Source organism: Zalophus californianus, chromosome 9 (genome assembly GCF_009762305.2).
Source record: "Zalophus californianus isolate mZalCal1 chromosome 9, mZalCal1.pri.v2, whole genome shotgun sequence".
Classification (NCBI taxonomy): Eukaryota; Metazoa; Chordata; class Mammalia; order Carnivora; family Otariidae; genus Zalophus; species Zalophus californianus.
In genome coordinates this window covers 73,802,215-73,819,242 of record NC_045603.1, presented here as the reverse complement: position 1 = coordinate 73,819,242, position 17,028 = coordinate 73,802,215, and the positions used below count along the sequence as shown (strand labels likewise).

At 33.3% G+C, this 17,028-nt stretch overlaps 1 protein-coding gene across 5 annotated transcripts in view; it reads right to left on the bottom strand.

Annotated features, from left to right (window-relative positions):
* CPNE8 (copine 8) overlaps window positions 1-17,028 on the bottom strand; it is a 227,566-nt gene that overhangs the window by 84,973 nt on the left and 125,565 nt on the right. For all 5 annotated transcript variants that reach the window (XM_027594830.2, XM_027594832.2, XM_027594833.2 and 2 more), the window contains 3 exons: window positions 14,626-14,729; window positions 9,871-9,975; window positions 8,298-8,339 (listed from right to left, as the gene is read on the bottom strand). In XM_027594830.2, the coding sequence (XP_027450631.1) occupies window positions 8,298-8,339; window positions 9,871-9,975; window positions 14,626-14,729 (251 nt within the window). The remainder of the gene's footprint in view (window positions 1-8,297; window positions 8,340-9,870; window positions 9,976-14,625; window positions 14,730-17,028) is intronic.

Here is a 17,028-nt window from a genome sequence, read left to right as displayed (position 1 = left end):
CAATGAGATGTCACCTCACACCTCTCAGAATGACTAAAATCAACAACGCAAGAAACAACAGGTATAGAAGAGGATGGGGAGAAAGGGGATCCCTCTCGCACTGTTGGTGGGCATGCAAACCAGTACAGCCACTTTGGAAAACAGTATGGAATTTCCTCAAAAAGTTAAGAAAAGAAATACACCTTATGATCCAGCAATTGCACCGGTAGATATTTACCCAAAGAATACAAAAATATTAATTCAAAGGGATACATGCACCTGCATGTTTATAGCAGCATTATCTACAATAATGCACAAACCATGAAGACATTCTGGAGCAAGAAACTTCAATTCATTTATCAGCAAAATTAGGAAGATAATAAGTAATTAATGCCTATAGGATTCTTGTAAGGATCAAATGAGAAAGTATGTGAAAAAGCACTTTGTAAACTGCAAAGCTCTATGCATATTCAAAAATGTAATTTATTGTTTTTCATGGCAAGGTATTTTTTTTTTTATTGCCTTTGCTACCAACCTAATACAGGTTTCATACTATCTCAATAACCTCCTTAACCTCCTAACTAGGTTTTGCACTTCTATCTCTCCCTGATTCCAATTCATCCTACAGATATTTTCCCATAGTGCTAATCATGCTAGAATGTCCTTGGTTCAGGAACAAAATCTCTTAATGACTCCAAAGTTCCGATGGAATTCACTACATAATCTCAACTCTCAGAGGCCTTCCATCATATGGTCTTGACCTGCCTTCATATATCTCTATTTCCCTATTAATTCCCTCTAATACATTATAACATACTCACAAACACAAGTCTAAGACAAAACCCTTCACTTACTGGGTTCACAAAATCCCTTCTTTTAAAATTCCCAATATCAGGTGAATCACCCATTATACTTTGTCATGAGCACATCTGGGTACTTCCACTCGAATATGAACTTAAGATTTCTCTGAAATTTAACACATTACACCCTTCTCAAGAAACATGCTCTGCCTACTATTTTGCTCCTGGGACTGTAATGTACACTCTGCAAGACCATATCCTTCTTCAATCCATGAGCTGAGTGTCAATCATCTTTTAATTACCCAGCAATAACTAGTATAGCGATCTGAACTTAACAGATGCTAAAAAAAATTTGTTCTGTTTAATTATATTGATCTTCATTTCCTAATCTCAGAAAAAAAAATAAGGTTTTTTGTTTTCCTGCTCTAGAGTGAGTTTCTAACAACTGTTCTCAACCCAAATCTGCATTAGGATGACCTGGGGAGCTTTTATCAAACAATTCACATTTAGACAGTTTCCCAAGCCTACTGAAGCAGTATCTGGAGAGGTATTATAGAAAGAAAAGGACCCTAGTGTTTCTCATGGAAATGGTTCATTCACAATGTTTCTGGCAATAAGTGAAAAAAATACATTTTATTCTTGATTACAGAAAAAGGTCAAGGTTTTCTATTTCATAGAATGGAGATGACACTGAAAATCATTATAGAGATGTCCAAAATATTCATCAACATAAAGCAAAGGGAAAAACCCTGATGAACATGAATCAAAAATTCTTTGGAATACAACTGATAAAACTACCTGAAGTCACAAATATGTTAAATCAAGGCAACATTTTATCCAGTATCTTAGTGGCCAAAAACAATTACCACAAATGGGGAAAAGAGGTAAGCCTTTGTGTTTTCCTCTTGGAAAACTCAACACATTTCTCATGCATGTTATAATATAAATAAGCTGTATTTTTTTTCAGACTAAAATTACAAACTGTGAAATTGTCTGAAGGGTGGCATGAGAGGATAATATGAGTGACAAAAACAAATAATGTTGTGTTGCTTCAGAGTTGAATGACTGAATATCTTGTCTACACAAGCGTCCATCTCTCAAAATGGTATTGAAAACTCTGCTTCCTTTCATTAGGAGACTGTTCTTTGGCTAAAAGCATCCTTATAAGAAATTATTCTTGAATGTTTTGAATATAATAGAAATAGAAATGTTTTAATTTTAGGAACAAAAACTAAAGACCCATGAAGATGTTAACAAGAACTTGAATCAAAACCATCAGCTGGAAAGCAGGTGGTATCTTAATTATTTGGGGGAATAAAGTGCAATTAAAAGTTTCCGTTTTGTTATTGCTCAACGTTAAAATAGGATCTAGAATCCTACATATGGAAAATACAGATTGAATTTGCATATGATTTAGATATTCTTGTCTCTGAAGCAAATAGGACAAGAGTGAACTATAGATTAATTAAATGAACGAGAAAAAAATAAGATGTGGTTTCTATAAAAACCAATTGGAAACTTGGAATAAATGGGCCTGGACAGAAAACCAGCAGGCAAAAATTAACACAGAAGTGGAAGGATATATAAAATGCATTAAAGATAACTAAAATATCGCTGTATAAAGATTAGAGATGTGTATTTTCACTAGTCTGGCAAACAGTTTAGCACATAAGAAATGTTCAATAACAATTTCTTCCATAATTAATTAATAAAGTTTCTATTAGAACATAAATAGAGACAAACAAAAATAAAAATTTGATTACCGCTTTAGGTATCAATATATAGAAATAAAATCAGTCTTCATTGAGGGTTAAGAATTGTAGATTGAAGGGAAAAGGGGACAAAAACCCCACAAACTATGTATGAGAAAAATCATTACATAAATTTGTAGGATATGGGGGGAGGGGAAGTAGTATGTCAGTAAGTAACATGTGGAGTATGAAATACTGTCTACCAACATGTTTTAAAAATCTCAAAGAAGTGGTAGGTAGTGGAACAAGAAAACAGGCTGAATCTTGTCTACTGAATACACATTTAGAACATTCAGGGTTAACTGCAAACAGGGTAATTGTTAGGGAATGATTAATTAGAATAAGTAAGGAAATTTAAAATAAATGAGACAAATACAAAAGGTCTTGCACATGCTCCTCCTAAATGAGTTGTAAATGTCTTAGACAACTTATAAGTAAGTTCTCGAGTGAAGCTCTGGACCAAGAATCACTGTTCTTTCACACCGTGATGATGCATAATTGCAGAAATAAAACATCAAGTGTGTTTATCAAATATCTTCAAAGGTAACATACAAGAAAATGAAAGCATTTATCTGGCATTTCACAGATAAATGAAGTTTGCACTTTCTTGTAATAAGTGTCACTCACTATTTAAAATGACTACATTCGATACAATGCAGAGTGCTAACGAGGAAACTTTTACTCTCCTTTCTCAGCTGACTTCAAGAGCCAAATTTTATACTGGCAGTTCACTAGTTTGAGCCTTTTCATCAAATCATGTTCTGGGAGACAGAGATCTACTCGGTGGCCCATTTACAATCAGCCCCACATTAGAGCCACATGGTTTTAATGCAGAGCTGTTCTGTTAATGCTCCCTGAATTTTAAATTAAGCTACAAAGTCAGCTGAAGCAACTCCAAGCAATTGAAGCTTTTCAAAGATACCACCACTGATTGCTTTGTAACCCAGACAAGTCAGTTTCTCAGCACTTCAGCTTTTCAATTGTTAAAATGAGGTTTAAATAGTCTTTCTTCACATCCCTTGAAGAAATGGTGGGAATTATGGAGATGATTTTAGTAAAGTGGTTTAACTTGTTGAAAACTGGTACATTTACACTGATTATTCATGCCAAGGTCAAGCAACATCTCTGCTCTCAGACCACTGCCAGTGTGTTTAAATAAAAAAGGACAAATAACTGTATTTCTTCTGTTCCAAATGAGCTCAGGACACCGATTTTAATGTCAATTGGTTACCTACTCAACAGCATTACCAGATTTTTGTATGCTTCATAGAGGCACAAGATGTTTGTTACAGAATTAATTTCAAGTTGATGAACTGAGTTAAACATACCCTTAGATTTCTGACCCAAGATCACACCACTTCCTGAAGTTCCTTATCTGTGAATATAATTATCACCTCAATTATCTGAAGTACCCTAGCTAGTAAAACAAAATGTGATTGAGCAAGTAACGCTGTCAAGCATTGTTCACTTAAATTTCTGACTGAAATCTTCTCCCTAAACTGAAAGATCAGATTACCTTATCGGTTTCCTATGGTCAAATTTACAAATAAAATAATACAGTTATCTGACCAGTTTTTCCCCACTTTATAAGGAGACACCTATAACTTCTATGAAATACAGACAAATAAAACTGATCTAAAAGTAAAACAAATAACTGATTTAAAGTTACTTATGACATATATTGTATAGATTTAATTAAACTCTACATGGTGCTATCCAGTAAGGCAGTTGCCAACCTGATACTGCAACAGGACACTTGAAATATAGCCCGCCTGAAGGCAGTATGCTGCAAGCATAAAGTATATACCAGGTTTCAAAGACTTAGTATAAAAATGTAAAATATCTCATTAATAATTTTATAATGGGGCACCTGGGTGGCTCAGTTAAGTATCTGCCTTCGGCTCAGGTCATGATCTCAGGATCCTGGGATCGAGCCCCACGTTGGGCTCCCTGCTCTGCGAGAAGGCTGCTTCTCCTTCTCTTCCCTGTTCTTGCTCTCTCTCGCTCGCTCTCTCAAATAAATAAATAAAATCTTTAAAAAAATTTATATTAATTCTATATCATAATAACATTTTGCATATATAGAATTAAATAAAATATATTATTACATCAATTTCACTGGTTTATTTTTAGTTTTTAATGCTGTTACTAGAAAATTTTAGATTACATATGTGATTTGCCTTATATTTATACTGGACAACGTCGGTATAGCTGTCAAAAAAAGGTGGGGGGGAATCCAATGAGTAATCTTCTCTAAATAGTGGAAACAAAAGTTCTCAATCTAGGCAGAGAATTTAAAAACTGATACATGTACAAGATTTATGACAAATACTAAAGATGACAAGAAAACAAAGAATAGGAAAGCTTCTGATCATTACATTTTATCATGAAATATGAGTGTCAAATCATGTTCACTCTGATTTAAGGAAAGAACATCTACATTAGGAAATCATGTCAGATAAACAAAAATGCATGTAAAAAGTATAATAGCCATATGTTATTATAAGCACATGTAACCACAAACTGGAATATCAACTTCTCTAACAATCCACATAGTAACTAATATTATTGCATTACAAAATTAGTATCTGGATTTTATGGCATTTACATATCATTGTTATTAGAGACCAATGTGCCTTTCAAATTTCATAAATTATATTACTTAGTGAAAGGGTTATCAAAAATTATTTAATCATGATTTTAATTTTGCTTTTTACACGTCATTCTCAAACATAATTTTGCTAACATTGAAAAGCCTAATTAGCACACACGGATTATACAGAATTATGCACTGAAATTTCTTACAGTAAAATATGGACCTATATTCTAGACTAAAGAAAGAGCATTTTATCCCAACATTAAAAAATTATTAAACCAGTCCTAAAATTACAATGCATTCCCTCAATTATTCTGCTAATCATATAATTTGTTTCCGAGGAATATTTAAAGTTCCCCCTAGCAATCCTTCCCCTCCCACCTTCATTCCCTTTTACTGTCAGACAGTCTTAAACTCCTCAGATGGCTTTTGAACATACTGTTAACGATGGTAGATTGAAGTGAAACTTAAAAATAAATCAACATAGGATGCACAATCACCCATCTTCCCCCTAAATAGGTGAAGATCTAATGACAAGAGTTTATAAAATCTCAACATCTAAATATTTTCTTTCCATCTAAATTCATATCTCAAAAGCAAAACATTGTATATTGAAAAAAAAAATCCCAATCTAATGACCCAAACCCTTCACTTCTTTTAACTACATTTCATAATTCCTCCTTTCTCTCTATTTCTACTCTCTCTCTTGCTCTTGTTCTCAGTCTAGCTCTTACTCTCATAATCTAACACAGCTCTTTTCTACAATTCATTGGCCCTTTCAATAGCTATCAGGATTCTTTCAAAATCTGTAATACTCACTTCTCTCTACTTAACTTCCCATTACATTAAGACTTGCTACCTAGGAATGCTTCCTCCACCTCTCTGGGTAATAGAAAATGTTAGGTAGTGACATACTTGTGTTAAAAGGTTTCTTAAGTAGTCCTTCCATTCTTCTTAATTACCACATTATCAAATACCGAAGAATCAGAGTAAGACCACTACCCAGATTGAAGGCTTTTATTTAATTGCCACAATTTACAATTATAATGTTATGGAAATAAAGCATAATAGTCATGACTGAATTGTCGGAAGCATACTGCTAGGGTTCAAGTTCTGGCTCCACCATTTGTCAGTTGTGTGACCTTAGGTACCTTACTTCTTTGCCTTGATTTCTCTATCTGTAAAATGATGTTAATATAGTACCTATTTCTTATTGTGAAAATTACAAAAGGAACAACATGAAAAATGCTTAGAGAATAACTGATACATTAAAAACATTCAATAAATCACATCCTGGATAGGAATGCTTAAAACTCCAATATCAAAAAAGAAAAAATAATAATTAAATTCCAAGATAATTCTGACCTCCAAAACTATTCAAAATTTTTGTGACTCAGAAGTACACTGGTGACAGAAGGAGAGTCATAAAATCTCACTTTTCAAAGCAGGACAATAAAATATCTACAATGTCTGCAAATTCAGGATTAAAGGTCATGGATGCAAATGAAATCTGACTTTACATCCTTTATTTCATAGTGTTCAGATCAAAACCATTTCCCCAATTTCCCAAAATTACTAGGGAAAGGCTACCACTTTTGCCCACTCTCAATTAAAATTTAAAACAGCGTATATGATATAAGGCATAAAGTCCTACTTTACTCAGATTGGCATTATTTCTTTTTCTTTTTATTCTGAGATGTGAAACTCATTTTCTCAGTGAATAAAGTTTAATGGAGCATAAGTACTATGGGAATGCGTTCTCCTATGAGAAAACATGTTTTTTTACTTCGATTTCTCAAGAATGTAGAATTCTTGTAAAGGAAACCTATATAAATAATTAATTAAATAAAGAATCTGACAAATACAAAGATCTGTAGTATAACATGGATTGTCTTTAACAGTAACTTCACATGGTGTTAGGAAACTTTAGCATAGTCATGCTTGGGATATCACATGAAGACAGAAATCAATTATTTGGTGAGAGCTGAAGTGTGGGATAGTATCTTCACCTCTCTCTCCATCCTCCCTTATCACTCCATGAAAAAAAAAAAAGAAAAGAAAAAAAGAAAAGGAGAAAATCCTAATGGGGCCAAATTCTAGGGCACAAATTAGACCATGTGTACAAATGAATGCAGGTCAGATGTCCTCTCCATGCTTGTGTGTGGCTCTCCAATTAGCCATTTTCCTATCTATGCAGCAGAAGGGATGTCCCTTCAGGACAACCCAGGCTTCTCAATTGAACTCGTTCCTATATTACCAGGAGTACTCAGGTATCCAGACACCCTCAACCCTTCGGGCTAGGCTGCAGGCTTATATAAAATGCAGTTAGAAAGGCCTTGCTTAGATCTTGACTTTCTACCTCACACTTCAACTCCTTTTTCCAGAGAACTTTGGGTTGGAGTGTAGGGCATTAGCCAAGCAAAATTGTGTCCTTTGCTCTTCCACTTGTCATTCTCCCCTGACATCTGTATATTCTGTCCCTTCAGGAATGACCTACAGAGGCAGCTCTATTGGGTAAGGTGAGATGTGAGCATTTCTGGGTTCCGTGCTTAACATCATTTAAAAACACCTCAAAACAGTGGAAACGGTGGAAAAATAAAGAAGAAAGAGAAAAAGTAGTGAGTCCCCTCTCTTTTAGGATTTAACATCTACTGTGACATGCAGAGGGAAACCATGATTTTGGAGCTCTAAACATCTATTTGTATTGGCAATCACCAGACATAATTCTAGAGTTTTGTTTTGTTTTTTGTTTGTGAGGTATGTGTCTTTTTTTTTGGGTGGGGAAGGGACTCAGGTACCCATTCAGGTTCCCATGAATGACATGGATAGAATGGTTATAAGAATCTTCAGAGAGATTATGAGGCCCAGACTTTTGAGAATCAGTACTATGAAGGTGTAATACAAAATATCTGTAAGGTGTACAATGAAAAATCATCAAGTTCTAGTTGAAAATCTTTACTACATTACTAGAAATGAGGAAGACCTCCATTTTATTCTCCAGGTTGAAAAATTACACAAATTCTTAAAATTTCATGTAAGTGCCTCAGTAACATTTGGGAAAATAAGACAAAATCTGCAATCTGAAGATTAAAATTTAAAAATGTGTTCATTTCAGTATACTTCTTAAAGCATATTAAGTTTCAAGAGCAAGAATAAAAGACATTGTCTTACCTCCCATCTCGATCCCAGTCATACACCTCTACTTTGATTGTTCTGTCCATGGGGAAAACATACACATAAAGTTGCTTAGTAAGATTAAAAAACATCACTGAGAATTAAAAAATAAGTTATAGATTTTCTTAGATGAAATGTATGCTTGCAGGCTTTTAAAAAATAGTCTGAAGTTGATTTTGCCAATCTTATTACTATATTTTGATTTATATCTTTTTTTTAAAAGATTTTATTTATTTATTTGACAGAGAGAGACACAGCGAGAGAGGGAAACAAGCAGGGGGAGTGGGAGAGGGAGAAGCAGGCTTCCCGCCGAGCAGGGACCCCCCCATGGGGGCTCGATCCCAGGACCCTGGGATCACGACCCGAGCTGAACGCAGACGCTTAATGACTGAGCCACTCAGGCGCCCCTGATTTATATCTTAAAATAGGTTTTTCAAATCTTATTCTTTGAGGGGAGTAAGGGAAAGTATATGGAGGAAGCATGTGTAATTTGACATAGCTTCTCAATGGGAAGGTATGCAGCTACTTCTCTAGAAAACCACTGTGTTAGAGCAGGATTTCTCAATCTCAGCATGGATCACAATCACATGGAGGGCTTCTCAAAATTTGAATTGTTGGACTTCAGTGCCCAGAGTTCCTGGTTCAGTGGGTTTCAGTTGGGGCCTGAGAACTTGAATTTCTACAAAGTTAACCTGGTGATGTTAATCACGAACCACATTATAGGAACCACTTTCTTAAAGAATGAGTTTAGTTAAATAAAGTTATGATCTTTTTAAATGAATAAAATGACAGTTAAGTTTTAAAGTAAATTTAGTGGCAGGCTGCTAATCAACAGTTCCTTCTATGATATTAGTTAATAGAATAAATTTGCATTTTTCTAATATTCAAGTAACAAGATAAAATAAAGAGATTGGATTTTTACTTTCTATTTATTTGCTTTCCTTTTGGGGTAAGGGCTTTTATAACTTCATAATCAACTCTCACATGAAAAAAGAAAAAAAAACTTTGATATTAAGAAATCTTTAGGTATATTGTGGGAGTATCTTCATGGTCACCTCACCCACCTATTTGTAAAACACTGTTCTACATCTACAGCACTTCTACGATTCAACAACCGTGAGAACAGTGATGCCAAATAACATTTTCAAGAGTGCATCAAAGTTGATAATATACCTACTCCTAGCCTTGTATCTTGTATATTTACTTATTCCACTCTAGAAAGATAATTCCAAATGAAAGCATTGAGGCCAAAGAAAATTCTAGAGTAATTTTTGAATAATATGTTAAAACAAACTAGTATTTAATACATTTTTAGCACTTTGCATATTTTTGGTCTTGGAAACTCAGTCAATTTAACTGAACTTTAGTCAAATTATCCCTCTTCCCCAAATCATCATGGATTTTAAAAAAAAGTTATTTAAAAATTCTGAATAAATCATCTATGCTTGGTAAATACACATTTACACAGGTAAAGAAGCCACCTTAATTTTTAAAAATTTGGCTTAGATTATTAGATACAAAGTCTATAGTAAATATTCAAAACTCTCAGAAAAGTTGTCATTTATTTTACCTGTCATAATCACCATTACATAATGCTCTGACTGAGATCTTGAATGCTTGCCATACAGGATTTAGAGTATTTTTGACAACTTCTGTTTTATGACAAATTGTAAAACTGTAAAAACAAAAGAAAAGGTTTTCAGTTATTTTCATAATTTGATTATGATATATTGCTTTAGTTAGGCATTCTTCTCTTTCTTTTTTGTATAGAACAAACGTTGTCAATCTCCCTGTGGCTGGTATATGACTTAGTAAAAAGAGATTTGTGGTTTTAGAACTTTAAAAGATAAACTCACTACAATATAAAGCAATGAGATATCACAATAAGTTTATAAAAAATAATCTTTTGCAGATTCAATAAATTGTAAAGCTGCTTTGTAAAGAATCCCTATAAAAATTGTGAGGACATATTGAAACTGAAAAATATCTATGGCTAAGAATATGAAGGTCATCAGTATCCCCAAAAATATTAGCTTGTTGTAGTGCTGGGGACAAAAACCTGGTTGGGATGGATTTAAGACAGAAGAAGAAACAGAGACAATGTGTAGAGAATATATTTGAGGAGTTCAGCTGTAAAGAGAAATTGGGGGTAGTTTCAGGGGATAGATTAGTCTACAGAAAGGTTTGTGGCTTTTGTTACTTTTCAATTTTTCTCTCCGGAAAGGAAGAAATAACAGCAAGGTTGTATGCTAAATGAAAGATCCAACAGATAGGAAACAATTTATGATGCATAAGGGAGGGGAGAAAGGCTGGAGGAATGTCCTTCAGTAGATGAAAGTGGATGGGATCCAGGGCATCAATGGAGGAGTTGGCGTTGGGACCACAGAGAGTCATTCTGCAGGAACTTTCAGGAAGGCAGAGTGCACAGGAGATTCTGTGATGAGATCACGAGAAAGTTCTCCAATTGCTTCGATTTTCTTATAAAATAGAAAGCGTGATCATCAGTAAATAAGGAAGTGGGCAGAAGTGCTGAAGTGTCTGGGAGAGAAGGAAAGTTGGTGGATTGAGCAAAACAGTAGGATTCCTGGAGGGGCCCAAGGGCCTCACTTAAGATAAACATCATGAATTTATAGTGAGACACTCAGCTTATGGTTCTTTCTTTATCTAAACCGTTGGCTCTATAGATCTAAAGAATACACAATAAGAGGTAAAATCCATGTAGTGTTAAAGTTGGTTTCCTGATTGCAATTCCAGTATTGTTTCCACCAAACCATTCAATCTCCATACATGGATCAGGTCCTGGAAATGTTCTTGCCTAATGTAAACACATGCAGCAGTTCATGAGCTATAAAATGATCTTGGTCAGAATGAAACCCAAACCCAGTCCTCACTAAGACCCTAGTAATGAAATGTTCCAAACACTGGGCCACCTGTAACAGTCGTGAACATGAGAACATTACATAAGCACCATAGTGAACATGCTGCACCTAACCCCCACAAGAAAATACTCTCATTTTGAAAAGGTTCTGAGTCCATTTTCCTCCTCTCAGGCAAGAAGAGTCTACTTCTATTAAGAGATCAAATAGAAACATAAAAGGATCAAGTATTCATTACAAGACTGGTGTCATTAGTGCCATCCCCCTCCTTGGTAGTATCCTCACCCAGTTAAACAAACTCCTGCTACTAAATTGACAGAGCTTAAGAGAATATATTGTGGTCAAATGTTCTCAGAGTTGACTTGCCCAAAACAATTTAGGGGCAAAAGCCATGAAAAGAAAGACTGAGGATAGACTGAGCAGACTCAAAAAGGGTCACTGAGATATCTAAAACAGAAGAAAAAGGAGATAAGGGAGGAGAGGCAGGGAACAAACAGAAGGAATCAAATGAGAAAAGACAGTACACAAAAATGGTTAAGAAAAATTCACGGGGACAAAATTACATATATAGTTGACCCTTGAATAATGCAGGGGTTGGGGCATGGACCTACCACACAGTAAAAAATCTGCACATAACTTTTGACTCCCCCAAAACTGAACTACTAATAGCCAGCCTACTGTGACTGGAAGCCTTACTAATAATATAAGCAGTTGACTAACACATATTTTGTTTGTTATATGTATTATATACTGTATTCTCGCAAAAAAGTAAGCTAGAGGAAAGAAAATGTTATTTTCAAAAATCTTAAGAGAAAATACATTTACAGTACTGTATCAAAAAAAAAAAAAAATCCACGTGTAAGTGGACCTGTGGAGTTTAAACCCATTTTGTATAAGGGTCAAGTGTACCGTTTTTGTTTTAGAAACAGGCTTCTGCCTCTCTTCATAATACAATACATTCTTAAAGATCTACAAAGGGGCTTTCTCTTCTTCTCTTGAATCACATTCTTATATATATCAAGCCTTTGGTGTGGTGGCAGATACAGAGAGATAGCTAGACAGATGATATCTAGATCCACAGACCCATAGGTAGTTACATAGATAGATAATGGAGCAACCAACAGACCATCTTCAAATGAACATGTTCAACAAACATTCTACTAACTTTTCGGCTTTTTTATGGTTAAATCAAAACTTCTATTATATTTCTAGAATCACCAGCCATAATAATTAAATACAATGACACTTGCAACTTTTGCTCTTAAGTGGTTCACCTTAGTGAGCTATTTATTTATTGCTGCATAAATATAACTGCATATATATTACAAATAGTATTATAGGAAAACTATTTTTATTAAGCAGCCTTATTAAAATACTTTAAATGAAGTCATTTGCCAAAAAAAACCCAGCTATTCCAAGGGAAAATTATTACCTAATTATGAATACAGTTTAAGTTACTAAATAAATGTGACAGCAAGAAAATAAGAATTTATAATCCTATATCGTTAAGGATTTTTATTAATGTTTCTAGTAAAAACTGTTTTACACTATCTTATAAAACGAGCCTCAAACACATGAGGCAACAGGCAATTTTTTAAATAGCTTTGTATTCAAATAAATGTTAAAAATAAAGCTAAAATCTTTGCAGTTAAAAAAAGAGATTTACACATAAAAAGTGAGGAGTAAAAACACAGTTACTCATTCAAAACTCATCAAAATAAAACATAAATATATACCAATACACTAATACATATACTTTAAAATATATATTTGGATATAAATGGTGACTTAGTTTTCGGTGTGGAAATGTAAGTGGAAAGTTTTCTGAAATGAGATCCACCAAATTTTAGCAACAGTTGTTTTTAAATGAGATTTTTTGATTAATTGTACTCTTTTCTTAATATTTACATTTCATTTAATGAATAAATTACTACCATTTTTACAAGCATAATTAAGTTTCCATAATATAACCCTCATCAGTAGTATTAAATGTGTGAGAGACTGAAATTCTGTAATTGCACAACAAATCTTTATAAAGAAAACTAGTAAGAATAAAAACAGAAAATTCAGAAAACAAGTAGTTCAGACAGGACAACAACATTTTTGACAAAGAAATCCTGAACCATTCTTTAGTTTTTCTCTACCCTTGAAATGACTGGCAAATGACTAGTTCCTTCATTGTCCAGTATTTTCCACATGGGTAAAAGTAGTGTTCAGATGCAAATACTACTCTGACGTTTTTTACCACCAAGATAGAAGGGAAGTACGAAAAGTGCAATAATTTGACGCCATAACACAATAACCAACAGTTGCCCAGTATTTGCATCAACAACAATCTCATAATAAGTAAAACATCATTTTATACGGCCCAGTGTATTCACTTTAAATAGCAAACTTTCTATTTTTATGTAACATTTTATATACTTATTACATAACATTAACATGTATAATTTCATTTGTAAGTGTGACAGTAGTGACAGGTTTTTTTTTTCATTCTCTTCCCTTCTTTTTTAATCTTGAAATAACATTTTCCCTTTAGCTAATATTTTATTGCATACAGTAAAGGAAAACTTATACATTAAGATTAAAAATAATAACAGCTAACATTTATATTTTATGTGTTAAGTAAGCTTCTGTTTTTTGTGCTTTAACTCATTTAATACTGTCAACAACACTGTGAAGTAGCTATGATTATTAGCTCATCTTATGGATGAGGAAATGGAGTCTCATATGGGTTAAAAAGCTTGCCTATGGTCTCATAGCTATTAAGTAGCATAGTCATGACTTAAACCTAGTCAAAATAGAACATTGGCCCATAATTTTACCACTAAACTTTCCCACAGATACTGACAGTACAGTATGAATCTCAGAAACAGTAAAATATATTTAATGGTAGAATTGTACATATTAAGTTATACTTTATAACTCATGGGTACAATTTCAAACCACATAGAAACCAGTCTAATCATGACTGCTAAAAACGTTCAAATTACTAAAATGTAATGAAAAATGTTATTGCATGTTAGACAAATATCATTGGGGGGGAAAAAACCCCAAACCCTGAAGTATAAAAAGCAACCTATAAAATCCTAATCCTTCTCTGAGAAAATGGCTTAAGACTTCAATTTTATAACCAGAAACATTAGTTTTAGCGTCTTAGATTTCCACAAAAATTTAATTCTTCCATCCTATTAAGGTAATATAATATTTAGGGAAAGTACAGAGGAAATGTTTCTTTGAAGCTGAAAATCATTCATTTTTAATATCATACAAAACATGTAAAATGCTTATAAAATTACACATTATTATTGAGAGGCAAAAATCAAATCAATTTTTAAAATACCAAAATATTTTACTGTTTATCAATTTACTGAGCTTCTCTGAGAAAAAAATAATAGTTGAAGTATGATTCTTACTATAGAGTTAAAATGCATAAAAGATAAATCTACCTGCCATCTTCATTACTTCGATAAAATACAAGAAAAGGATCTGATTTTCCAAAAAAGTCCTTCTTGTCCAATTTGTTCGCACAAAATTGCATCAGAACAGCATCCTACAAACAAAATTAATAAAATATCTCAAAACCTCGGTTATAAATAACTAGAAACTGCAGATCACAGGCAAGACTTGACAAGAAAACAAATTTACCATTTTAATGCAAATGGCCAAGTGTGCAAGAATCCCAAACAACATAAAATTGCTTTTTAAAGGATTGTGAGACTAAAAAATTGACTCTGGAAGTTTTTGTTCTAGTCACAGAACTATTACTTTTTTAAAAACCTCTAACATTTCTCCCTGGAAAAGTGATAGTAAGTAGATGACTATAGGTATTCAATATTATATAATACAAGATCTTCATTCCTATCTTTAGTTATCCAAATACACATTTTCAGAGCATTAACTGTTTTTTAATTTCTCCGGAAATCACTAAGCATCTATTACATATCTATCATGTATTAGATGTTAAGACATCTTTGCTCATTAGATAAGGTACAAGACAGATCCAGACTGACCATACAGTTTGCAATCTAGGGGGAAAAAAGGGTTCCTTTTTAATTATACACAAGTGCATCACAAAGTCTTAACAATAATTCCTATTATATTGGGCTTCAAGGAAAGTAAAGCACTTTCATGCTTATCTGTAGTGTAATTATGTATTTGGATGTTAATTATTATGCTAAACCCGTCATTTTTTTTGATGTATATATTTAAGCACTCATAAGCTACAGAGATTAGCTTATAAGTAAATAAGTTGGAGTATCATAAATTAAGGAAGTTAAACATTATTCAATTACATAGGATGAGCACCTTCAAAAAGTAGGAAATATATAGTAATTTAACAATTAAAATCAGTATTTTCGATTTGTCTGTTTTTTTTTAACTGAAAGAAGATGCTAACAATTTTGGAAAGAGATGGGGGGTTAAAGTAATTCAGATTCAATCAAGAGGTTGCAGTTTTAAATGCTATTTGGTGAAACTGTTAAGAATGACTAAAAAGGCACTCTCTTATTCACTATTTTTTACTTCGCAGAGTCCAGCAGTACTTAAACATCCAACTAAAATTTTCATTATTTCCCTTTAGCATTTCTGGAACACTATACAAGAGAACACTATCTCTCTTTTTCATGCATTCATTCATTCATTCATTCATATACTTACTTAGCAAACATTTCTGAAGCAATACTCAGGCTAGAATCTGGGAATAGAGAGATGAAGACATCTCTGCCCTTGGAGAAGTTCATAGCTCTAGATTTCTGGTTTTCAATGCATTGATATAGTGTCATTTTGCTTTTATATTTAGCACAGATGTAATTTCTACCAGAGGAACACTCATTATATAATGATTTCACTTTCTGAACAGGCATAGCGACCAACATACATTTTAAAGAAAATTAAAAAAAACACATAGGCAAGAAAAATATGGACACCACTATCACCTCAAACTTTTCAACCATGATCACTTTTCAAATTTGAGGTTGAAAGACCAAAATTTCTATACTATTCTTTAAGGAAGCAGTGAGAAAATCACCCTACAATCAAACTATAAAATCAGAGCAAAACTGAGAAAGAAGGACTGGTTTTGATTTCTTTGTTTTGGTTGGGTTTGAATACCCTTTCACCTTCACATATATTAAAATGGCCCTGAGAGAGAATGGTTTTCTAAGAACATAGGACAAGGACATTGTACTCGCTACAGAAAAAAAAAAAAAAAAAAAGGAAAAAGGAAAAACCCACTCCTGTAAGACATTTTCCCAAAGCACCTGGACCAAAACACAAACTACCAAAAAACATTCTGATATATTCAAAGTACACAACAGATTACTGAAATGTATGTATTTCAAACTGATTGTGAATAAATCTTCACAGAAATTAAATACTATTAAAACAAATTTCCATCACTGGTAAACATAATACCAAGTTGTAATTTTTCAAATTACATTCCTTAAGACTTGCAAAACAAGTAATTGATTAAAAATAAAAAATAAAGATTGCTTTCGATATACTAAATTATATAAACCTAGGGGAAATATTTTTTGCAATTATCCAAGTTAGTACCTTAGCAGGGATTCCATCTATATCTAGCACAAATGAAATCTAATTTCTACGGGGGAAAGACAAGCACTTACTTACTTATAGAAATACAGAAGCATCATTGCAAAGTTGTTTTTTTTTAATCTCTTGTGCTTAATGCCACCTGAGAGAATTTTAAGATTTTTCTTCAATACTCCAGACCAGTATAACAAACTTGCTATGGTAGAAATCCACTCAAATGCTTCACAGGCACTTCTAACTAATTCAAATCCAACTTGCTTCTCTTGCAATTTTCCCAGCTCAATTAGTGATTCGTCATC